We start from the raw sequence: 25,571 nt of genomic DNA, 5'->3' as shown, positions 1-25,571 counted from the left end.
TAATATAAACCATTAATGTACACATTATCACATATCGTACAGGTTTCTTTTTTTTTTATTTTTAATGTCTAAATATACTAGAGTGAATTAAATACTAAGCAGCCTTAGACTCTTTCCTCAGAAATTAGAGTTTAATTTTTGACTTATCTAAGGAAGTTATAAGATCTGTGTCGGAGATTTTCAATTTGTTTTTTTGTGTTTTTTTGTGCTATTCCCTCTTCTGATTGACAGGTTGTTGGGGGTGGGGAAGGGCAGAAGAAAGGGAGGAGAGCTGTGTTTGCATAATTATAGCAGAATTATATAATAGAAAGTCCACAGACTTTGGAGTCAGATGTGTTGTTTAGTAAGTACAAAACCTTGGGCAAATGATTTATCCTTTGTATCAGTTTCATCACTCCTACAAGGGATATCATAATATCTGCTTTGAGTCTTGTAAGGATCAAATGAAGCAGTGACTAAAGATATCCAGCACCTAATACAGAGTAGGTGCTTGAGACATAGTAACTATTATATTATTGTTATTGGTGAGGTATAATGTATGGTGAAGTGTAAATCTATGTAATTTCTGTGTTTAAGTTTTTCTGGATTTCTCAAGTTTGAGCATTCTTATTCAATCTTCACATATATCCCGTTTCAACTGGTTAATATTTTTCTCCCTGTACTTTTGAATTACTGGTCTATCGCTGGTATTATATTTGAAAATTGTTTGATTTTACTGTGATATTTTTTTCAACTTTAGGCAAAAAATGGGATCCAAGAAATGGAATGTTGTTCTTTAGAATCTGATTGGATCTATTTCCATCCTGATGCTTCTGGTAGAATAATACATGTTGGTCCAAATCAGGTCAAGTGAGTATTGTCATTAGATACTTTAAAGTACTTTTGGGAGCATTTATTGGCGTCTTTAGTTTTGCCAACTAACATTTAGCCAGTTATGAAAGTAATTAGCTTATTATAAGGTACTTCCTCACAAACTGGCATCTAGAAACTTTATTCTCTCAGCCCCTTTGTTGCTGTTTGTAAATTTTACATTTGAATAAGTTCTTTGATGGATAATACTCAGTGAAAATAGATTACAGATTGACCCTTCTTCACAGATCCTAAATTCTCCAGGAGTAAGGAGAAATGCTTTCAAACTTACAGAACAATTACAAAAATAATACAAACCCCATAAGGAGAACTCCAACATATCCCTGTCTTCCCAGATACCCTGATCCACCAATTTTAATATTTTGGCACATTTGTTGTATCGCTCTGCCTGCCTGCCTTCCTATCTACATACCTACCTGTATATATATACACATACCTAACCATCCAAACATCCATCCATCCGTCTATGTATCAGTCTATGTATCAGTCCATTGTCTGAATGGATTGAATTTAGTTGTAAACATCATACTGCTTGAACACTTAATACTGCCATACATTTCATAAGAACAAAGATGTTCACTTAGGTATCAACCTTCTAACACTGATACAAAGCTTACAGTCTATATTCCAATCATTTATATTTCCCAATAAGATCCTTCTCTCCTCCCTTGTTAGATCCCATCCAGGATAACATATTGCCTTTAATTGTCATTGTCTCTTTAGGTGTTTTTTCTTCCCTCCCTCACTGCCTCCCTTCCATCCTTCCTTCCTTCCAAGTCTTCCCATCTCAACCACTTCCAATCACACCATTCAGTAGGAATACTCATATTTATACTGTGTGGCACCTTCATCCCCTACTCCACACCTCTTATAACTTGTATTCTAATTTCTGTCTCTGAGCTTGCATATTTTCTGATACTTTCTTTGCAGTTACCATGGGGCTTAAATTTAACATCCCAAATCTTTAACTGTTTTGTTTGCTTTGTTAACTTAATTTCAATAGTATACTCAAGCTATGTTCCTATACCCTACATCCCACCACCTTTATCTAGTTCTTGTCACAAATAACACCACATTTATACATTATGAAATCCACTGATTTATCATTACATTTTATGCATTTGCCTTTTAGTTCCTGTAGGAAGTAAAAAGTAGAGTTACAAACCCAAAATAAAATGGTACCGGCATTTATATTTACCCATGTCATTATCCTTACAGGAGATCTTTATTTCTTCATGTGGCTTCAATTTATTTTCTGTTATACTTTGCTTTCAAACTGCAGGACTCCCTTTAACATATCTTAAATGGTTGATCTAGTGGTGACAAACTCCCTCAGCTTTTGTTTAGCTGGGAATGTCTTATTCTCATTCTCATTTTTTAAAGACAGTTTTCTTGAACATAGATTTTTTGGTTAGCAGTTTTTTGCTTTCAGCACCTTAAATATGTCATCCCACTGCCTACTTGCCTCTATGCTTACTGATGAGAAATCAGCACTTAATCTTATTGAGGCTTCCTTGGACATGATGTGATGCTCCTCTCTTGCAACTTTTAGAATTCTCTATCTTTAGCCTTTGGTAGTTTGCTGCAGTGTGGGTCTATGTGGCTTTTACCCTGTTTGGAATTCATTGAGTGTCTTGGATGTGTATATTCACATCTTTTGTTAAATTTGGCAAGTTATGTCTTTGAATATTCTCTCTGCCCCTTTCTCTCTTCTCCTTCTGGGATTTCCACCATGTGTATATTAGCACACTTGATGGTATCCCACAGGTTCATCAGGTTCTGTTAATTTTTCAGTCTTTCTTCCTTCTGCTTTTCAGACTGGATAATTTCAATAGTCTTATCTTCAGGTTCACTGATTTTTCTGCATGCTCCATTCTGCTGGGTTTTTTTTTTTTAATCACCATTTTTTTAAAAGAATATTTTTATTTATTTATCCCCACCACTTGCACTTGCTGTCTGCACTCAGTCCATTCCCTTCATGTTCTTCTATGTTTGCTTGTTTTTTCTTCAGGAGCACCAAGAACCAAACCCAGGACCTTCCAACATGGGAAAGAGGCAGTCGCTAGAGCCACAGCTCCCTGGTTTGTTATGTCTCTCATTGTCTTTTTCTCTGTGTCTCTTTTTTGTTGTTGTGTCATCTCTCCAGCTCTCCATGTAGGACATCTCTCTGTGCAGGCCAGCTCGCCTTCACCAGCAGGCCCTGGGAATCTAACCCTGGACCTCCCATGTAGTAGATGGGAGCCCAATGGTTTGAGCCACATCTTCTTCCCTCCAGTCTGCTGTTGAATCTTTCTAGGGATTTTTAAATTTCTGTTAACTATCATTGTCAGCTCTGTTTGGTTCCTTTACATAATTTCCATTTGTCTATTGATATTCTCTTTGTGTTCATCTATCATTTTTCTGATTTCCTTTAGTTCTTTGTCCATTTTTAGCTCTTTGAACATATTGAGGACTTTTTTATTTTTTCAGTCTTCAGTATGTCCCTGGTCCGGTCCTCCTCGTTGATGGTCTCAAATACTTTTTTTTCTCTCTTCCTCTCCCCCTCCCCCACCCTGCTGTTTTTGCTGTCTGTGGCCATTCGCTGTGTGATCTTCTGTATCTATTTCTTTTTGTCTTCTCATCTTTCTCCTCTAGGATTCACCAGGATTCAATCCTGGGAACCTTTGATGTGGAGAGAGGCTCCCTGTCAGTTGTGCCACCTCAGTTCCTGGTCTCTGCTGCACTTCACCTTGACTCTCCCCTTTGTCTCTCTTTTATTGCATCACCATCTTGCTGCGTGACTCACTTGCGTGGACACTGGCTCACCACATGAGTACTTAGCTTGCTGCGCAGGCACTTGGCTCACCACACAGGCACTGTTTTGCCACATGGGCACTGGCTAACCATGTGGGCACTCAACTAGCCACACGGACACTTGTGCGGGCACTTGGCTCACCACGCAGGCATAGGCTCGCCACATGGGCACTCGCATGGGCACTTGGTTCACCATATGGGCACTCAACTCACCATGCAGGCAACCACAAGAACGCTCAGCTCACCATACGGGCATTCCACTCACCGTGTGGGCACTCTACTCGCCATGTGGGTACTGGCTTGCCATGCACATACACTTTCTCTTCTTTTTCACCAGGAGGCTCCAGGGATCAAACCCAGGTCCTCCCATATGGTAGGTAGAGGCCTTATCACTTGAGCCACATCCAAATAGTTTAATCTCTATTGCTTGGGCCATCACTTCCTATTTCTTTGTAATTTTCCATTGAAACATGGGCATTTTGGTATGTCACATGCTCTTGCTGGAATTTATACTCTGTTCTTAGGCTTGTATCTAGTTGGTGTGACAAAGCTTTCCTTGAATACCAGAAGCTAACAAAAAAATGAAAAATAAAGAAGGGAAAAAAAACACCTTTCCCAGTCCTTGCAGATTGACTTTTGTGAGTCAGAGCTTATCCATACAGTTAGTTTAGAAATAGCTTGAGGCAAAAGTATAGGACCTGCCCTGATCTTTTCTGTGCAGTCATCTTGGGCATGTGCAAGTGGCCCTGGAAATTCCCCTGTTTACACAGATATGAATGTCCCCTCTACCCTAGGAAAGTCAGCAATCCCTCGCCCCAGGTAGCCACTTAACTTCTCCCTCAGCATTCTGTAGGAGAGTTCTGTGAGCTACCTTCTATACTTCAGGCAAGTTCTGGCAATATGAGTCCCTCAGGGTACTATCAGAGAGATTGAGCCAAACATATGTGCTCCTAGTATGTGCATAAAGGTTACTCTGCACCGCCCAAAACTGGGATCAGGGATCTGCACTGGGAGCACAGGCTGGCTCTGTGTTCAGCCAGTGAGAAGTGTGGGAGGCGCCAGCCATGTGCCATGAGATCCTCCTGCTTTTAAGTAACCTTTTTCTTGATTCGGTTCTTGCCCTGTTACTATAATCCTTTAACTGTTTTCTGGAGCTTTGAGTAATATGTTTCTCCAGTTCTTTCTGATTGTTCAAAGTATGACAGGTTGGAGCCCTGAAGCATTTCACTTTGCCAACTTGATTGGGCCGGGGCCTGTGCTTTAATTCTTTTATGGCTACTTGTTTCTCTTAGGTTAGAGACCAATATACTTAGGGTGGTCTAAAAGACCTTCCTCCTACTCAATTTACTTCAGTTATGCTTCCTTTTAAGAAAGATGAAGACCTATTCCCTCTATTTGGAGTCTGTCTTCCCTACCCTTTTGGCTTCATTTCTATTCCTTTTATATTCCTTAGCTTAAATGTCATCTTTTCATGGAGATCTTCCCTGATACCTCTTGTTAGATTAGCTCCTCCATCCTGTTTTCATTGTAGCATTAATAGCAATTTAAATGAATTACTTGCATGAGTTTCTGTTTAAATATCTAGTTTCTCCACAGTAAGCTCTTTAATGGCAGAAAAAGAGTGTTTTTGTTGACAATTATAACCCCAGCACTGAGCACAGTGCTTGGCACAGAGTAGGTGCTTATTATTTGTTGAATAAAAAGGTTAGTGTCTGCCTCTTCATTCCTTATGCTTTAGGATAATTAGTCTCCCTCTTTGTAGCTATTAAAAGGGCGATGAAAAGATTTAATGAAATAAGATTATGATCTTTTGAAAAATAATCTTAAATTGTGGTTCAGCTTTCATAGGCCTTACTTTTAATGTTTGTTACCACCCATCATTTAATATTAGTCTAAGAAAATTAGATCCACAAAGAGTATGTGTGCCCATTTGCCAGGTTTCAAATGTTACTTTTTTAAAAATTTGGCACTAATTAAAATAACTGAATTATTTAAAATATAGTCTGATTTCTTTACCTCTGGAAATTCTCAGGCCTGCAGCTCTCCCTGGCCACAGTAGCTTTTTCTCTCTTGCGTTCTCTTTGCCTACATTTAAGACTTTGAGAACATTGTACTTTTGAAGCTTGTTAATGATGGGAACAGATTTGTGTGGGTGGTGAGCAAATTATTTTATTTTCTCTTTCTTCATAAGCTTGATCCATGAGGTCTTGTGCACACAGAAAACCCATATGTTTTAAATATAACTTATCTTAAGATTAGTTATTTAATTTTAGTTAAATTGCAGTTTAAATATTACTGTCATGAAAACTCTTAGCTTAAGTTTAGTTGCTGGTCCAGTCTGTGTTATAGTTAACGTTAAGTATTGTTCATAGGTGCCTCATTCTATCCTTAGAAATAAAAAATGCAAATATCTCCGATAATGCTATTGTTAAAGCTGAAACATTAAAATACCATTGCAGAATGTCAGAGATGTGATTCTTCAGAGTAACTTTCATTAAACCAGTTTGTAAGATGGCTTGGGCCTGAACAAACTGCTTCACTACGTATTAGTGGCACTTGTCATCATTCCTATGTCTTTCTGTTTTAAAAATTCTGAATATGAAGGGCTTCATGGACTCTTCGATGATCAGACATTAATACTAGAATATTCTAGAGGAAGGCGAACTCAGTGTTGTGACTCTAATTTTCATTGTTGACTTTCATTTCAATAGGTCACCTCTGGTACTTTAATTGTATATTGAGATCCTTATGTTCTTAGAATCCAGTTCTCCTTTTTCAGGGTTTTAAAGTTAAGTGAAATAGAAGATAATTGTTCAGAGCATCAAATCGCTGAAGATTTTGTCATTTTGGCCAACAGGGAGAAGAACAAAGTAAGTCCTGAGTACTTTAAATCCTTTGTATGTTATCACCTTTTTATTAACAATATAATATGCAACTGTGTTTGCCTTTGAGTGTGGATGAAAAGAACAGTACAACCCTTTAAATGTGTTTATCTTGTCTACATAGGTAGCTAATCTTAGCCCCATGTACATATGAGATTTGAAGAAAGTTGTTTATGTTGACTTTGTCTTTTGCTTATTTCAATTTCCTTCCTTTCTCTGTATGTTTTATTGACGAATTATCAAACTTATGCATGAATTATGCAAACGTAGGATTAGTTGAGCATTATATAAACCTTGAAAAGACACATATCATGCTGTGATAGTCCAGACTGTACTTTTCCTTAGTGCACAAATTAAGAACATGAAGAAAATGTGGAAAGAGAAATTTCTAGAAGCATATCTGCTTTCTCTTTCCTAGAGTACGGCAAAAGTCAGAAGCATGAGTGAAGCAGTAAATCTATAACTTTTTTTTTTTGTCTGTTCTGTTTTTTTATCCATTCAAACTTTACTGTAATAAAATATGTTTACTAACCTAAGATTTGTGGCTCTTGGAAAAGGATTGGTTAGTTTTACCAAATTTGTTAATACAGTTTTGCCTTTGACTGCGTATAATTAGCATATGTCATATCTTTTTTATTTTTTCCCATATGATAGAATGAAAACTTACACACTGTTACTGCTTCTGGACGAGTGGTAAAAAAAACTTTTAGTCTTCTGGATGATGACCCAGAGCAAGAGGTATTACTTTGACAAAAGCTAACAAATGAAACCAATGTGTACTTGCACTGAGGTTTTCAAATTATGCTTCCCAGACCCTCGGGTAGGATTTGGGGGTAGGTGGTTCCATTCAGGCTCATGGGTAGGGTTGTGGGTGCTATTTCAACAAGTTTACCCCCACCATCCTCTTTTCATAGTGGGATTAGTAATAAGATTTTGCTTGCAGAAAGGTTTACTGAACCAAAATAATTTGAAAGCATTATTAGCTTATTGATTTGCCTTGTTGATGTGTACAGTTTCTGCAGAAATTTCTTAATAGAAAATTCTTGAGTTATGTCCTGATGACTTAATCACTTTTGCCTTATTTTTTACTCACTAGACATGCATTTATTTGTTAATGTTCATGGGCCAGGCTAGGAGGTCAATTTATTTAACCTCTGGCCTCAGTTTGTCATTGGCAGTCACTAAACTAATACCTTTTATCCTTTCCCTTTTAAAAAGGCACTAGAGAGGAGCAGATATAGCTCAGTGGCTGAGCGCCTGCTTCCTACGTACAAGGTCCCAGGTTCAATCACAGGTACCTCCTAAAATAAAAAGAAAGGGAAGCGGACTTGGCCCAGTGGATAGGGCGTCCGTCTGCCACATGAGAGGTCCGCAATTCAAACCCCCGGCCTCCTTGACCCATGCAGAGCTGGCCTACGTGCAGTGGTGATGCGCGCAAGTAGTGCCCTGCCACGCAGGGGTGTCCCCATGTAGGGGAGCCCCACACGCAAGGAGTGTGCCTCGTAAGGAGAGCCACCCAGCATGAAAGTAAGTTCAGCCTGCCCAGGAATGGTGCCGCATACATGGAGAGTTGACACACAAGATGACGCAACAAAAAGAAACACAGATTCCCGTGCTGCTGACAACAACAGAAGCGGACATAGAAGAACACGCAGCAAATGGACACAGAGAGCAGACAACCGGGGGGGCGGGAGGAGCGGTTCGGGGGAAGGGGAGAGAAATTAAAAAAAAAATAAATAAAATAAAAAGAAAGGAAAAAATGCATTAGAAACTTATGAAATCATCTAGCAGTGATCCTGCTTCAAATAAAAACACATGGCATAAATATTAAGTTGATTTAGACCATGTAACTATATTATTTGAGCATACGTGACCATTCCAAGGAAGAAACATTAGAGTAGTCTTCTGAGAGTAGATGAGTTGTATGGTATCCATTTTTGAAAAACTTTAGAGATAGGTCAGTGGTGGCCAAGTATGTGACTGTGGAAAATAAAAGAAAATCTTTTGGACCACAGAAATCTATTGAGATCAAAGCAGAAAACTCCCTAGCCTTTATATAAAACTATATTCAAGAACGAATTACCAAAAGGTAGCAAGAATAATTAAGAGGGGGAAGGTGGTAGCAAAGAGAGGGAGAGATGCTCTACATCAAGAGATTAAAAAAAACTTTTTGCCTGTAAAGAAAGAGTTAAAAACAGTTGTGACTAATATCTACAGAATCACTGACACCAGGCTAGAAAATACCTTTTGAAGTTTACCCAGGTAAAATTAGGGGGAAAAAGTAAATTAAAAGGCACCACAGGTAATAAATCTATGTAAATCTTTTTTTTGTCATAAGATAAGACAAAAAATATAAATGAATTAAAAAGTGATTTGACCAAACATAAGTGAAGGATTAGAGAAATTTGCTGAGTATGCGTTCAAGGTTGACACCAGGCAGTCCACCAAGATAATGTCTGCCATCCATGGATGGGCACTGATTTCCTTTCCCTTTGAGGCTGTTGGCTACTCAGGTTTTTCTCCTTGAGAACCAAAGTTCTGGGATTAGGTTTTCTCTTTAAGTTTTTACCATTATGAGCCACTTCTCGCTGACCTCTCTTGTCCCCATCCTGTTCTGTGGGTTGGATTTCAGTTCCTAATATATTCCTTCAGGTATAAGCCCTCTGAGAAAGAGTTAAAAAAAAAAAAAAGATGGCAAACAGAGTGATAAATAGTATATTGGTGAGCTGCCAGGCCTTGAAACAACTGTGTTTTCTTGTGTGAGAACTATCAGAGCTCAATGGGCAGTCTTCATGTCTCAGAACTGAGCTCCTGTCCAGGAGTCATTGAACACACATGTCAGAGGCAGCAATTGAATACTTCTTTGGATTTTGAAGATTCTCAAGTTTGCTGTCAGTGTAAAGAATTTCAATTATATTTTATCTGAGATCTTTAGAGACTTGGTGCTGTTTGTCAAAATCTGTAGGACACTTCTTGAGAATCTTGGGGCTGATGTTTTACCAGGCATCTATATAGATTTTATTTCTACCTTTCTTTCCATCCATTCATTCTTCCTTATATTGTATTTCTGTAAGTAATAAAATAATTAAACTACGAATGTAGGAATAATCCTAACTGGGTTTTGCCCCTTTTCTTCTCTCCCTTATCCTTTTGTCCCCTGAGACTTTCAAAATTGTAGACTATGAAGATGAATTAGATTTGCTTTCCGTGGTAGCTGTTACTCAACTAGATGCTGAAGGAAAAGCACACCTGGATTTCCACTGTAATGAATATGGAACTTTACTAAAAAGCATTCCACTCGTGGAGTCATGGGATGTGGTGAGTAGAATCCATGGAATACAAAGTTGTAAGAATTTTCTGTACAGGTGACATTTATTGTAACAAAGACTGCTGTGTTCATGTCAGCCCATACTTACCTATACCAAAGACCATATGAAAGAGGTTATCATCCTACAGGCTGGACAAAATGAGTGCTTCCTAAGCATTTACCCCCTTAGGGAGTATCTCCTTAAAGGTGGCCTGAAAGAAAGATAAAATTTTGTTTTTTCCTAAGACATGGCTCTCTGTTTCTTTTACCATAGTCTCTGATTTTTTTTCCCCATTTCGTTTGATAACATTTTCAAATAAAAAGAATACACTGTAGTGAATACTCACAATTATTTAATAGATACCTTACCTAGCATGTAAAGTTTCCTGGCACCCTTAGAAACATTTGTCTGCTCTTCCAAGTGTTACAGAATATTAAAGTAGGAACAGTAGACATTATTTTATCAGTCCTTGTTTTATTAATCAAGAACCTGAGAGGTTTAGCAGCTTTCCCACAGTCACGCAGTGAGGTAGTAGCAGTGTTGGCAATAGATTCTGGATGGTAGACTCCTGAATCCAGTGCTCTTTTCATTCTTTACATTTTGGGCAGAGCTTTTCTTGTAAGTAATCTGTGTATCTACCAATAATAAAAAAGGAACCCTTTTCTGGCAACTGTTTTGTCTCCAAGTGTTTATTTGCATTCCATTGAAGATTTCTTGGCGTAGGTGCTATGACATTTTAGTGATACAATTAGTGAATATAGGTATGTGAGGAGGAGGTTCTATTTGATTGTTCTTTCATTGCAGACATACAGCCATGAAGTCTACTTTGACAGAGATTTGGTGCTACACATAGAACAGAAACCTAACAGGGTCTTCAACTGCTATGTTTACCAGATGGTATGTGACAATGGGGAAGAAGAAGAAACCATAAGCAGAAGTTGTTAAAAAAGAGTGGGATCATTTTAAATTTTGAGATGTAACTTATGAGACTGTTACCCCAACATCTTGCAGCTATGTCCATTTCAACCTTTTATTATCTGCATGACATCTCCAGTATTTTCCAGATAAGTTCATCTTGTGTTAACTTTACTTTTAAACCCTTGCCATGGAAGGTGATGAGGACTTAATTTTATGTAAAGGTTTTTAAAAATGATATCCAAAGAGTCTAGCATTTTGGAACTTTTAACTATGTGGTAATACAAATACAAGATGCTGGGGAACAGAAAGGGACAGGTTAATCCTAAAAGGGTCATTGATGGGGAGATGTTAAAAATGGTTTATAAATGATTATATGGATTTTGGGTGGGTAAGACTGGAGAGAGAAACAAAAAGATAGCAGTTAAAAAAGAAATCTTGAATCCTCTGTACCAAACTTTGCTTAAGGATGAGAAATGAGATCTATAATATGGAAGCATGCTTTTGAGTCAAAAACGTGTCAGCACAATTTTTTTCAAGAATCTAGTATATGCTTATATAGTTTGTATTTATATATAATATCAGGAACTGGCTCTAGTTCCCAAATGATCTTTTTTTCCCCATAGTTTTATTCTCTTTTCTTGCCTTGATGTTCCCACTGAATATTTGTGCTTCTATTATCGATAAATATAAAAGATTCCAAGCAAATCTTAAGTGATTTTTTTCCCAATATATAATCTGTTTAGCTCTTTGTACATGTAAGGATGTTGTTCTTATTTTACCATTCAGTTTATTTGGTGGGTCTTCCTATTTCACTTAGGCATCATTTTCATTCCAATACAATAAGATAAAGGTACCATAGTTTGCACCTGCTCCATGTAGAAGAGTAGGTGAAATCTCAGGAGAAGTTTTTACTAGCTTGGACATTAGTTGCCTGATTAGACAGAAAAAGCTAATATTAGTTACGAAACTTGGCTGTTTTTTTCCCTTAACTATGAAGAAATAGAGATAATCATTCTTTGGAATGTTAAATAAAAGCTACCTTAGTAAGGGAAAAGTGTTTCTTTGTGCTTCCTTTTTGAGAAATCCAGTTACTTAAAATTGATGTGTTCAGCACATTTATCTGATTCAGCCTCAAAAGAATAACTGGTAAAAATAGAAGGGAAGCGAACATCAGTAAAAATCATTACTGATTCAAGTTTAAGGAGGTTAAAATGTGGAATTTTAGGTTGGATACTTTACACTAAAATCCTTCAAATTTCCTTCTCTTTCTATTTGATCCCATATTCATAATAATGTGAATTCTGCCCAGTTCTCTTGAAAATAAACAGATAAATTTCAAGTCTATTATGATCAACAGGGCTAAGGAGAAAGCCGTATTAGCTATTCAAAAGTCAAAGAAGTAGTAGCAGAGTTCATAAATTTAAAAAACATTAAGGGAACAAATCTAAAACTTTTGTGCAAGAAGAAAAGATTACTTAGAACAGGGAAAATATGTGTGGGCTTAAAATAAATCTTTCAGAATCTGAACCTATGTATTATAATCAGCTGGGAAAGTGGAAGTGATTATCTCATGAGGAAGATGCTAAAACTATGTTCATCCACTAAATTGTAATATTTTTATGTCTACTGATTGAAAATCCATTCATGTTTTATGCACAGTTAATAGTACTTTTTAATATAATATCTGAATATTTCAGAGCATTTTAGAGACACAATTATGATTAATAAGCAGTTGAATAGTTATAGTGTACTACATATTGTACCAAACTTCTAATTAGATACTAGTTATATCTAAACAGTTCTGGGAAACGGACTTTGGCCCAGTGGTTAGGGCGTCCTGTCTACCACATGGGAGGTCCGTGGTTAAAGCCCCGGGCCTCCTTGACCCGTGTGGAGCTGGCCCATGCGCAGTGCTGATGCGCGCAAGGAGTGCCCTGCCACACAGGGGTGTCCCCCGCGAAGGGGAGCCCCACGCGCAAGGAGTGCACCCATAAGGAGAGCCGCCCAGCGTGAAGGAGGGAGCAGCCTGCCCAGGAATGGCGCCGCCCACACTTCCCGTGCCGCTAACGACAACAGAAGTGGACAAAGAAACAAGACGCAGCAAAAAGACACAGAAAACAGACAACCAGGGGAGGGGAGGGGGATTAAATAAATAAATCTTTAAAAAAATAAAAAATAAAAAATAAACAGTTCTGCCTTTGCATCTTGAAAAACAAGTCCAATAAAAGGGAATGCAGTGAAAATACCAGAGAAAATAAAGAAAGCAATGTGTCTTAAAGTAGATGCAGTGCTATGTATGAAAAAAAAATTCCTACTCTCCATTCCCAAGAGTTTTCAGAAAAAAAAAATCTTTATGCTCAATCCTGTCAGAGATTTTTTTTTTATCAAGATGTTTATTGAGTTTCCCTTTCTCCTTGTACATCTTTACCTTCTTTTGGCAAGATGATAGAAAGAAATTTATATACTCAAAAAAAAACATTTGAGAAATATCTGAGATTCCTAGCTTTTGGAGGGGAAAGAGGGATGAATTCTGAACTGATCACTAAGACACTCCCAGTATGTCACCACTGCCAAAGTCTAATTAGAGCAGGATCCAAATGCCATGTGGGCCAAGGCAGGAAATTCATCTAGTATGAAAGATAATAGGGAGTTATGGGCAGTGTAGCAAACAGAAGAAGAAGCTATACCTCAACTAAAAGGGGCAGACTACTACCCAGTTCAGCCAGTTGTAACATTACGTGGGAATGTGGGCTGCATGATCATTATACAGAATGTTTAACGAAAAGATGCCAAAAGACATGACAGCAAAGAATGTGGAGAATTTACACATAGTACAAAGCAGGAGGCAATATAACATGCTCCCCCAAAAGGTGTGGGCTTCCCATCTCCACACAATGACATGCAGCTGCTCATTCTGCCACCTACCAGGTGTGACGTGCTTACTTTGTCTTTGTCTTGGGAATGGGATAGAGTTAATATCCTCCTGCCCCACCTTGATTTCCTTCTCCACCTGACCGTTTTGGAGATTCTTGCTATAACAGATACTAATGACAGGTACAAAACATTGTGGGTAAATTTCTGAATATTTAATGCAAGACTAGGTGAAACAGATTAGCTTCTCAGCTGGTCCAGACATTAAGCCAATAAAAGGTGCCTTTCAGTTTGTCACTCCTTGATCTAAGATTCTGTATTCTCACACTATCAGTGCAGCAAACTTAAAATTCTTTGACTTTCTAAAACATTTCTCACAACTCTGGGAGAAAAGAAAAATCCCATCATGATTACTAGTTGAACTACCTACTGAGGAGATGACCCTGTTCTATTTAAACAAATTAAGGTGTTCCACATTCTACCAATTGAGTGTTTTGTGTCTCACACATACTTTCTTAAAAATTACAGCTTTTATTTATTGAGTTCTATCAATCACTGTGATACATGTATAATGGATTATCTCATTTAATATTCAAAATAACTGTATGAGGTACGAACTACCGTTATCCATCCCCATTTTACAAATGAGTCTTTCAGAAGTTAATTTGCCCAAGGCCCCACAATGTAGAGATGGGAAAAATATCCAGATTTGTTTGACACAAACTTATCCCATATTTCCTTCAAAGCTCTCAAAAGACAATGGATGTTACTTTATCCCATATACAGCATACTGGCAATTATAATATTAGGCATGTACAAAAATGCTTACTAAGTGCTTTTTTAATGCTGTTTGAATATAGTATCCAGATTTTAGACAGTTAGCTGAGACACTACTGACCTGTTCACACATAACTTCATTTAAAAGATGATTCTCCACTCAGTGGTTAGAAGCAGTAACAAAAAATGGTACCAAAATGGCACATTTATCCTGTTTGTGGTGAGCATAGTATTAGTAATTGCTCTTAATGTAACTCATCTCCCTTTTACAAGAATAGTTTTTATATATTTCTCCTGTTTCTTACCATGTTTACACGTATCCTCTACCTTTTAGAATCCCAGGAAAAATTCAGGGGCCAATTTCTGGCTCATGTATTGCTAAAGAATCTATTTTATAAGAAGAATCATTTGTTTCAGGCAAAGAATACAGAATAGAAACTTAAGAGCAACTGAAGGATTTCTTCCCTGTCATTTTATTATGGTAATTTTCAAACACACAACAAACATAAAAAAATTTTACAGTGAATACCCAATTACCAATTACATGGATTCTACATTGTACTCTACTTGTTTCTTTACTTCACTAACCACTTTACTTTTCTGATGCACTTCAAAATACATTGCAGACTTCAATATACTTCTCCCTAATACTTCAGTATGCATTTCATGAACTAGAATTTAATACTTGTTTAGTTTTTTAAAATTTTTGATGTAACATTTCTGGTAATTAAATGTATAAATCTTAAGTATAAATTTGCTGAATTTTCACAAAAGTATACAACTGTATACCCCCAAACTCTTTTCAAAACTTAGGACATTATAATCACCCCAGCAAATCCCCACTCCATCTCTCAGGTATAAATACTAGTCTGATTCTTTTGTATCACAGGTTAAATTTACCAATTCTAAAAATTTATATAAATGAAATCATACAGAGCATAATGCTTCTTTAACTCAGCATAACGTTTTTTATACTTATTCATGTTGTTGTGTATGTCATTGGTTCATTCCTTTTTATTGCCAGGCATTCTATTATATGAATATGTCAATTTTATTTTCCATTTAACTTGATGGATGCCTGGGTTGTTTCTGTGCTTTTAGTATAATTACTATAATGAATAAAGTTGCTATGAGCATTCTTGTATGAATCTTTTTATTAACATATATCTTTATTTCTTTTGTATAAATGCCCACAAATGGGATCGTTGAGTCTTAGGGTAGAAATATGTTTAATTTAATAAGATACTACAAGACCCTTTTTTCCAGAGGATTATACCATTTTACATTCCTGCTAGCAGTGTATGAGAGTTCAAGTTGTTCCACATCCTCACCAGCATTTGTGATTGTCAGCATACTTGGTGGATGTGTAAGCATTTCTGGTTGATTCTCATATTGTTTCTACTTGGACCTAGCAGCCCTCTAATTAGGTTGACCCTCTTTAACCTTTTTAATACCACCCTGTAGGAGCTGCTGAAAACATTCTTTCATAATGATAATATTTAAGATAACCCAAACTCAACTTGAGGTATTCTTTCTCAAATATGGAATATACTGTTCACCAAAGACCATAAATTTCTTTTAATGGAGACTGATCTTAGAGAACAAACCTGGATTGCTAAAGATACACATGTCTACTGGAGCTGGGCAGGATGGCACCAGAGAAGAGACTAAATAAAGCATTGTAATGAAAACTTTTTCCTTTCTTCTTTTTTTTCTTCAAAGGTTATGAGTTAATGTTATTTCTGAATGAGGTGAATTTTTACTGTAATATGAAAGCATATTAAACAGTTTTTTTCCTTTCCCATTAACTTTAATATTCTGCATTTACGTATGTTGTGATACCAAATAATATGTTCAGATTTCAGCATTCCCAAAATTTTAGATGCCCTTATTTTTCTTTTCCTCTTTTGTTTCTTAAGTATCCTAAAATTTATTCCAGAGGGTACAGGTCCATTCACTTTCCTCATCATCACTTGAGCCCAGCTGGGATGGGGAGACATCTCAGCCTCCTGTATAGGCACACTAAACAATACCAGGCCCCGGACACTAAGATCTCAGATAGACTCCCAGGCAATTAAGAGCCAATAGCCAAAAAAAGAGTCAATAGCAATGCAAGGGAAATTCAGATTAACAAAAGCTTTTAAAAATTGTCTGGTGTTCTCCTTTGACTCTTTGTTTTCATGGACACTAGTGTCAGTCTTCATTGCAGACAGTATCGAGCTCATAGTTCTTAAAGAACTTTGGATAAATACAAATTTATTTTCTCCGAATTGCAGCAGCTAACTTGGCAAAAGCCAGTAAATCCCATAAAAATGTTGGTAAATAAAATCAAATTATTATTTAGAATTGTCAGATAATTTTTAATATTTCTTAACAGATTTTTGAGGTATAATTAACATTTAATAAACTGCACATATAAAGTGTACAATTTGATAAGTTTTGACACGTATTTACCCATGAAACCATTACCACAAGCAGGATAACAAATATATCCCTCTGCCCATCATTCTAAAAAGTTTCCTCACACCTGTCCCTACCCATCCTATTACCCCACTGATCTGTTTCTGTCACTGTAGATAAGTTTGCATTTTCTAGAATTTTGCCTTAATGGCGTCATATAATTAGTTTTTTTTCTGGCTTCTTTCATTCCATATAATTATGTTTTGAATTTCATCCATGTTGTTACATATATAAATAGTTCATTCCTTATTAATCCTGAATAATGCTCTATTGTATACATATAACCATTATTTTTTTTTAAAGATTTATTTCTCTCCCCTTCCCCCCGCCCCAGTTGTTTGTTCTCTGTCTATGCTGCGTCGTCGTCTTTCTCCGCTTCTGTTGTTGTCAGCAGCACAGGAATCTGTGTTTCTTTTTGTTGCATCATCTTGCTGTGTCAGCTCTCCGTGTGAGCAGCGCCATTCTTAGGCAGGTTACACTTTTTTTCGCGCTGGGCAGCTCTTCTTATGGGGCACACTCCTTGCGCATGGGGCTCCCCAATGCGGGGGACACCCCTACGTGGCACGGCACTCCTTGCGCGTATCAGCACTGCACATGGGCCAGCTCCACATGGGTCAAGGAGGCCCGGGGTTTGAACCGCAGACCTCCCATGTGGTAGACGGACGCCCTAACCACTGGGCCAAGTCCACTTCCCTATAACCACTACTTGTTTGTAGATACATTCACTGTTGATGGATATTTGAGTGGTTTTGTGTTTTTGGCTATTACAGATAAAGCTACTGTGAATATTTGTGTACAGTTCTTTATATGGATATGTACTTTATTTTTCTTGAGTAGTTACCAAGGAGGGAATGGCTGCGTCATATGGTAGGTATATGTTTAATTTTTTTAAAGAAACTGCCAAACTGTTTTCCAAAATGACTGTACCATTTTACATTCTTATCATAAGTATATGAGAGTTCCAGTTGTTCTTTATTCTTGTCAACACCAATATGGTCAGTCTTTGAAATTTTTAATTAAAATTAAATTCTAATAGGTATGTAATAATGTCTTAGTTTGTCAGGGCTACTATGACAAATGCCACACACTTATTCAATTGTAAACACAGTGATTTATTGTCTCACAGTTTTGCATGCTAGAAGTCCAACATCAGAATATTAGCAGGCCAAGTTTGTGCTGAAATCTGTGTGTTCTGGGGGAGTCTCTCAGTCTCTGCCTCCATCACATGGCAACTCTCTCTTTGTCTCTTCTCTGGTTTTTGCTTATGTGTCCAATTTCCTTTGCTTCAGCCCTTAAGCCTACACTTGTTCAGTTTGGCCATGACTTAACTAGTAACATTTTCAAAGGTCCAAAATGGGTACACACCCACAAGACAGAGAGGTTAGGATTTAAACATGTCTTTTGGAGTGGGGTAGGCATGATTCAATCCCCAACAAGTGGTATCTCAATGTGATTATAATTTGTATTTCCCTATTGACTAATGATAGTAAACATTTCTGTGTGCTTATTTGCTATCCATCATCTTTGGTGACATAGAAAATCTTTTGCCCTTTTCTTATTATTGAGTTGGAAGAGTTATATATTCTGAATACAAGTTCATTACTAGATATGTGATTTGCAGAAATTTTCTCCTGATCTTTGGCTTGTCTTTCATTCTCTTAATGGTGTCTTTGGAAGAGCAGAAGTTCTTAATTTTTATGAAGTTCATTTATCTTTTTTTTCCCTCTGTTTACTGAGTTGCAAAGATTTTCTCTTCCCCATCCATGTTTTTAGAATTTTGTATATTCTCTCATTCAATCTTGGCTGCCACAACCAAACAGACAGTGTAAGGGCCTTTTTTACTTGTATCTGTAGTGGAAACCTTAGCAGCAGACATTAACTGCTCCAGGTCTGTCAGAGATGCATTCTGGTTTTTTGGTTTGTTTTTTTTTAAATCCCACTTTTGGTATTGTATCTAAGAAATCTTTGCCTGATGCAGTAGTTCTCAACTCGGGGTGATTTTGTACCTAGGAGACATTTGACATAGGACATGTATTTGTTTATCATACCCAGGCTGCAGTGGGTAGAAACCAAAGATGCTGTTTAATATCCAATAGTGCACAGAACAACCCCCCACAACAAAGACTTTGGCATTATTGGCCCCAAATGCCAATAATGCCAAAGTTGAGAAACCTTGGCCTGATGCAAGGTCACAAAGACTTTCTCCTGTGTTTTCTTCCAGAAGAGTTTTAGTGTGATCCAATTTTTGTATATGGTACAAAATAGAGATTGAAGTTCATTTTGCATTTGGATATCCAGTGAATAGAGGAAATCATTGGCTCTTTCACCTTTAAGTATGATACTAGCTGTAGGTTTTTCATAGATGCTATCTATCAGGTTGAGGAGATTCCCTTCTAATTCTATTTTTTGAGAGTTTTCACCAGGAATCATTTTTAGAGTTTTTCCGATGTTTTTTTCTGCATGTATTGAAATGATTTTATGGTTTTTCTTTTTCAATCTACTAATATGGTGAATTACATTGATTTTTTAATATATTTTTAATTGAAGTTTATAATTCATACATGAACATGCATAAACAATAAGTGCATAGTAAAGATTGTGAACTTACAAAATAAGTATACATAACATCAAACAGTGGTCTCATACATCACCCTGCCACCACCACTTTGCTTTGTTTTGAAACATTTGTTACAAACTATGGAAGAGCATCATCAAAGTAGTGCCACCAACTATAGTCCCTATCTTACACTTAGTGTGTTTTTCCCCAACCCACCCTATTTTTAAAAAGTACGTATTTTATTACAGAAGTTGTGAACTTGCAAAACAATCATACACATGTGTAGAATACAATACTCCTTCACCAACACAACACACCGTGGTACAATATTTATTACAGATTATGATATAATATCATCAGACTATTACCACAAACCGTGGTCCATAGCATACATTTGGCACACTTTTTCCATACACCTCTGTTATCAAAATAGTACATCTTTGGTACTGATGCAAGAATATTGTAGTATTGCTGTTAACCACAATCTATAGGTCACACCATTTGTAGTTTTCCCATGTTTCTCCACATTCCCACCACCCTGCAATAGTGACATACATCTGCTCTAGCTCACAGAAGGACACTCTTGCCTTTGTACCCTAAACCACAATTCTCTTCCACCTCTGGGTTCACTCTGTTATTCAGTCCGCAGATTATTCTTTAGCTTTTTTTTCAATTGGCATTTACTCCCCAGACTACCCTTTTTAGCCCACAATCCTATTTATAAACCAATTGCTACTCACTGTAATGTATTACCATCAACTATATCCATTTCCACACTTTTACAGTCAACTTAATTAAAACTTCTACATGTATTAAGCATCAGTAGTTCTTCTCAACCTTCCTCTTCTCTCCTAATAACCTGTACTCTAGGTTTTAACTCGATGTGTTTTTTCTTTATATTTAGTTCATATTAATGAGACCATGCAATTTTTGTCCTTTTGTATCTGACTTACTTCACTTAGTATAATGTCTTCAGGATTCATCCATATTATCATATGTGTCCCAATTTCATTTTTTCTTATTGCAGCATCGTATATACCACATTTTGTTTATCCATTCATTAGTTGATGGACACTTGAGTTGTTTCCATCTTTTGGCAATTGTGAATAATGCCACTATGAGCATTGGTGTGCAGATGTCTGTTCATGTCATAGTTTTTAGTTCTTCTAGATATATTCCTAGTAGAGGAATTGCTGGTTCATATGGCAGTTCTGTATTTAGCCTCCTGAGGAATCACCAAACTGTATTCCACAGAGGCTGCACCATTTTACACTCCCACCAACAGTGAAGGAGTGTTCCTATTTCTCCGCATCCTACCCAGCACTTACTGTTTGTCTTTTTTTTTTTTTTAATAATGGCCATTCTGTGCAGTATTAGATGATATCTCATTGTTTTGATTTGCATTGCCCTAATAACTAGTAATAAGGAACATTTTTCCATGTGCTTTTTGGCCATTGTATTTCCTCTTTGGAGAAATGTCTATTTAAATCTTTTGCCCAAGTTTTAATTGCATTGCTTGCTCTCTTATTGTTGAGGTGTATGATCTCTTTAAATAGAATGGAAATCAAACCTTTATCAGATATGTGGTTTCCAAATATTTTCTTCCATTGAGTGGGCTGCCTTTACACCTACTTGATGAAGTCCTTTGAATCACAGAAGTATTTAAGTTTGAGGAGGTCCCATTTATCCATGTTTTCTTTCTTTGCTAGTGCTTCATTGTAAGGTTTAAGTAATCCAAAACCTACCCCCAGGTCTTGAAAATGTTTTCCTACATTTTCTTCTAGGAGCTTTATGGCACTTGCTTTTATATTTAGGTCTTTGATCCATTTTGAGTTCATTTTTATATAAGGTGTGAGATAAGGGTTTTCTTTCTTTCCCTTGGCTATGGATATCCAGTTCTCCCAGCACCATTCATTGAATGGATTGTTCTTCCCACCTGGGTGGGCTTCACAGGCTTGTCAAAAATCACTTGGCCATAGATATGAGGGTCTATTTCTGAGCCATCACTTTGGTTCCATTGGTCAATGTGTCTATCTTTATGCCACTACCATGATATTTTTACCACTGTAGTGAGGTAATATGATTTAAAGTCTGGAAGTAAGATTCTTCCAACTTCACTTTTCCTTTTTAAGATGTTTCTGGCTTTTGGGGGCCTCTTACCCTTCCAGATAAATTTGATAATTGTGTTTCCATTTGTTTTAAAAATGCCAGTGGAATTTTTATTGGGATTGCATTGAAACTGTACATCAATTTGGGTAGAATTGACATCTTAATGATATTTAGTCTTCCAATCCATGAGCATGGAATGTTCTTCCAATTATTTAGGTCTTTTTTAAATTTCTCATAGCGATGCATTATAGTTTTCTGAATACAAATGCTTTACATTCTTGGTAAAGTTTATTCCTAAATATTTGATTCTTTTAGTTGCCATTGAAAATGGAATTTTTCTCCTGACTTCCTCCTCAGATTGCACATTACTGGTGTATAGAAATATCACTGATTTTTGTATATTGATCTTGTATCCTAACACTCTACTGAAATTGTTTATTAGCTCTAGCAACTTTATTTTAGATTTTTTAGGACTTTCTAGATATAGGATCATATCATCCATGAATAGTGATAGTTTTACTTCTTCCTTTCTGATTTGGATGCCATTTATTTCTTTTTCTTGCCTGATTTATCTAGCTAGAACCTTTAGCACTGTATGGAACAATCGTGGTGACAGTGAGCATCCTTGTCTTGTCCCTGATCTCAACAGGAAAGCTTTCAGTCTTTTACCATTGAGTACAATGTTAACTGTGAGTTTTTCATATGTGGCCTTTATCATGTTGAGAAAGTTTCCTTCAATTCCTATCTTTTGTAGTATTTTATCAAGAAAGAATGCTGTATTTTGTCAAATGCCCTTTTTGCATCATCAAGATCATGTGATTGTTCTTCTTTAATTTATTAATGTGGTGTATTGTGCTGATGGATTTTCTTCTGTTGAACCACCTTTGCATGCCTAGTATAAAACCCACTTGATCATGATGAATAATTATTTTAATGAGTTTTTGGATTTGATTAGCAAGTATTTTATTGAGGAATTTTGCATCTGTATTCATTAGAGAAATGGGTCTGTAATTTTTTCTTTTTGTAATGTCTTTATCTGGCTTTGGTATTAGGGTGATATTGGCTTCATAAAATGAGTTTGGTAGCTTTCCTTCTTCAACATTTTGGAAGAGCTTGACTAAGATTGGTATGAAATCTTCCTTGAATGCTTGGTAGAACTCACCTGTGAAACCATCTAGTCCTGGGCTTTTCATTTTGGGGAACTGTTTGATGACTGTTTTAATCTCTTGCGATAGGTTTATTGAGGTCTTCTATTTTTTCTAGGGCCAGTGTAGGTTGTTTATACATTCCTAGGCATGTTTCCATTTCATCTACATTGTCTAGTTTTTTGGCATAAAGTTGTTCATAGTATCTTCTTATGAGTTCTCTTATTTCTGTGGGGTCAGTAGTAATTTTCCCATTTTCATTTTTTATTTCATTTATTTGCATCTTCTCTCTTTTTTTCTTAGTCTAAGCATTTGTCGATTTTGTTAATCTTTTCAAAGAACCAACTTTTGGTTTTGTTAATTCTATTGTGTTTTTTGTTTTGTTTTGTTTTGTTTTGTTCTCAGTTTCATTTATTTCTGTTCTGATCTTTGTTATTTCATTCCTTCTACTTGCTTTGGGATTAGTTTGCTGTTCTTTTTCTAGTTCCTGCAGTTGTGTAGTTAAGTCATTGATTTTAGCTGTGTCTTCTTTTTTAGTGTAAGCATTGAGAGCTATAAATTTTCCTCTCAACACTGCCTTTGCTGCATCCCATAGGTTCTGATATGCTGTATTCTCATTGTCATTTGTCTCGAGATATTTATTGATTTCTCTTGAAATTTCTTCTTTGACCCACTGATTATTTAAGTGTGTTGTTTAATCTCCATGTATATGTGAATTTTCCCTTTTTCTGCCACTTGTCGATAAACAACATTATTCCATTATGATCAGAGAAAGTGCTTTGTATAATTTCAATTTTGTTGAATTTAGTGAGATCTGCTTTGTGACCCAACATATGATCTATCCTGGAAAAAGATCCATGAGCACTTGAAAAGAATATATATCCTGCTGTTTTAGAGTGCAGTGTTCTGTATATGTCTATTTAGTCTATTTATTATATTGTTCAAACTCTTTGTTTCTTCATTGATCCTCTGCCCAGATGTTCTATCCAATGCTGAGAGTAGTGTATTGAAGTCTCCAACTAATATTGTGGAGATGTCTATTTCTCCCTTCAGTTTTGCCAGTGTTTGCCTCATGTATTTTGGGACATCCTGGTTAGGTGCATATACATTTAAGATTCTTATTTCTTCCTGGTGAATCATCCCTTTTATTAATATGTAATGTCCTTCCTTATCTCTAATAACAGTTTTGCTCTTAAAGTCTATATCATCTGTAAATATAGCTACCACATCTTTTTTTTTTTTTTTTTTTTTTTTGTTACTGCATGCATGGAATATCTTTTTCCAACCTTTCACTTTCAGGCTATTGGTATCCTTGGGTCTAAGGTGAGTCTCTTTCAGACAGCATATAGATGGCTCATATTTTCTTATCCATTCTGCCAGACTGTGTCTTTTGATTGAGGAGTTTAATCCATTAACATTCCATGTTATTACTGTAAAGGCAGTTCTTATTTCATCCATTTTGATCTTTGCATTTTATCTGTCATTTTATTTTTGACACTTTTAGTTACTGTTATTCATATAGTCATCATTTCTAGACTCTCTTTCAAGCCTCTCTCTCCTGTCTTTTCTTTTCAGGCTGTAATACTCCCTTGAGTATTTCCTGCAAAGCCAGTCTTTTTGTTATAAACTCTCTCAATTTCTGTTTATCTGTGAATATTTAATCTTGCCCTCATTTTTGGAAGAGTCTTGCTGGATATAATATTCTTGGCTAGCAGTTTTTCTCTTGTAGTATCTTAAATATATCATACCACTGCCTTCTTGTCTCCATGGTTTCTGATGAGACATTGGCACTTAATCTTATTGGGTATCCCTTATATGGTATGCTTTTCTTTTCTTTTGCTGCTCTCAGAATTCTCTCTTTGTCTTTGGCATTTGACATTCTGATTAGTTTGTGTTTCAGAGATGGTCTATTCAGATTTATTCAGATGGGAGTATGTTGTGTTTTGTGGACATGGATATCTATGTCCTTCAATAGGGTTGGGAAATTTTCTACCATTATTTCTTCAAATATTCTTTCTACCCCTTTTCCCTTCTCTTCTCCTCCTGGGACACCCATAACATGTATGTTTGATCTCTATTGCTGTCATTTAGTTCCCTGAGACCCTGTTCAGTGTTTTCCATTCTTCACTCTTTTTTTGTATGTTCATTTTTGGAGGCCCTGTCTTCAAGCTCAGCAGTCCTTTCTTCTGCTTCCTCAAATCTGCTGTTATATGCTTCCAGTGTGTTTTTAATTTTATTTATTGCACCTTTCATTTCCATAAGGTCTGCTATTTTTCTATGAATGCTTTAAAATTCTTCTTTTTGTTCCCCCAGTGTCTTCTTAATATCCTTAATCTCTTTAGCCATCTCACTGAATTTACTAAGGAGATTTATTTGAACATCTATGATTAGTTGTCTTAACTCCTTTTTGTCATTTGCAGGCTTATCTTATACCTTTAGCTGGGCCATATAGTCCTGTTTCTTGGTATGGGTTGTAATTTTTTGTTGGTATTTTCACATCTGGCTTGCTAGATGTATTTATTCTGGGTACAATTTCTCCCTTTTATTTAGGGTTTTCTTGTCTTTTCTCCCTTGCTCATTACGTAGTAGGAGTCAAGGATGTAGTTGGTGCTGTAAGCTATAGAGGCTAAAGTTGCCAACGTTGCCTCAGGAATTGATGAAGCTTCTCCCACCTTTCTCCTCTGTCAGGGGTAGGGACAGAGCTGCAGCTGTGTATAATAATCCAAGTTGGGCAGGACAAGACTGTCTGTAGCTTCCTGGAGAGACTGATGAAGATTCACAACACTTCCTCCCCTACCTTGGGTGAGGATGGAGCTATAGTTATGGGCAGCAGTCTCTGCTGTGTAGGTCCAAAATAACCACAATTGCTCAGTAGACTGAC

General features: G+C 36.6%; 1 protein-coding gene and 1 non-coding gene across 3 annotated transcripts in view; one reads left to right on the top strand and one right to left on the bottom strand.

Annotated features, from left to right (window-relative positions):
* DCAF17 (DDB1 and CUL4 associated factor 17) overlaps positions 1-13,034 on the top strand; it is a 41,037-nt gene extending 28,003 nt beyond the window's left edge. For both annotated transcript variants that reach the window (XM_004460781.4, XM_012526078.4), the window contains exons 10-14: positions 740-849; positions 6,443-6,533; positions 7,200-7,283; positions 9,708-9,863; positions 10,658-13,034. In XM_004460781.4, the coding sequence (XP_004460838.1) occupies positions 740-849; positions 6,443-6,533; positions 7,200-7,283; positions 9,708-9,863; positions 10,658-10,798 (582 nt within the window). In that variant the 3' untranslated portion in view covers positions 10,799-13,034. The remainder of the gene's footprint in view (positions 1-739; positions 850-6,442; positions 6,534-7,199; positions 7,284-9,707; positions 9,864-10,657) is intronic.
* Positions 13,035-18,656: 5,622 nt separating this feature from the next.
* LOC131279338 (small nucleolar RNA SNORA31) lies at positions 18,657-18,784 on the bottom strand. Its single transcript, XR_009186706.1, has one exon. It is a non-coding gene; the product is annotated as a small nucleolar RNA SNORA31 (small nucleolar RNA).
* Positions 18,785-25,571: the final 6,787 nt, after the last annotated feature.

The sequence above is a fragment of the Dasypus novemcinctus genome, chromosome 7 (assembly GCF_030445035.2).
Source record: "Dasypus novemcinctus isolate mDasNov1 chromosome 7, mDasNov1.1.hap2, whole genome shotgun sequence".
In the NCBI taxonomy this organism is placed as follows: Eukaryota; Metazoa; Chordata; class Mammalia; order Cingulata; family Dasypodidae; genus Dasypus; species Dasypus novemcinctus.
Note: the sequence above shows the minus strand (reverse complement) of the source record. Positions and strands in the feature narration are given on the sequence as shown.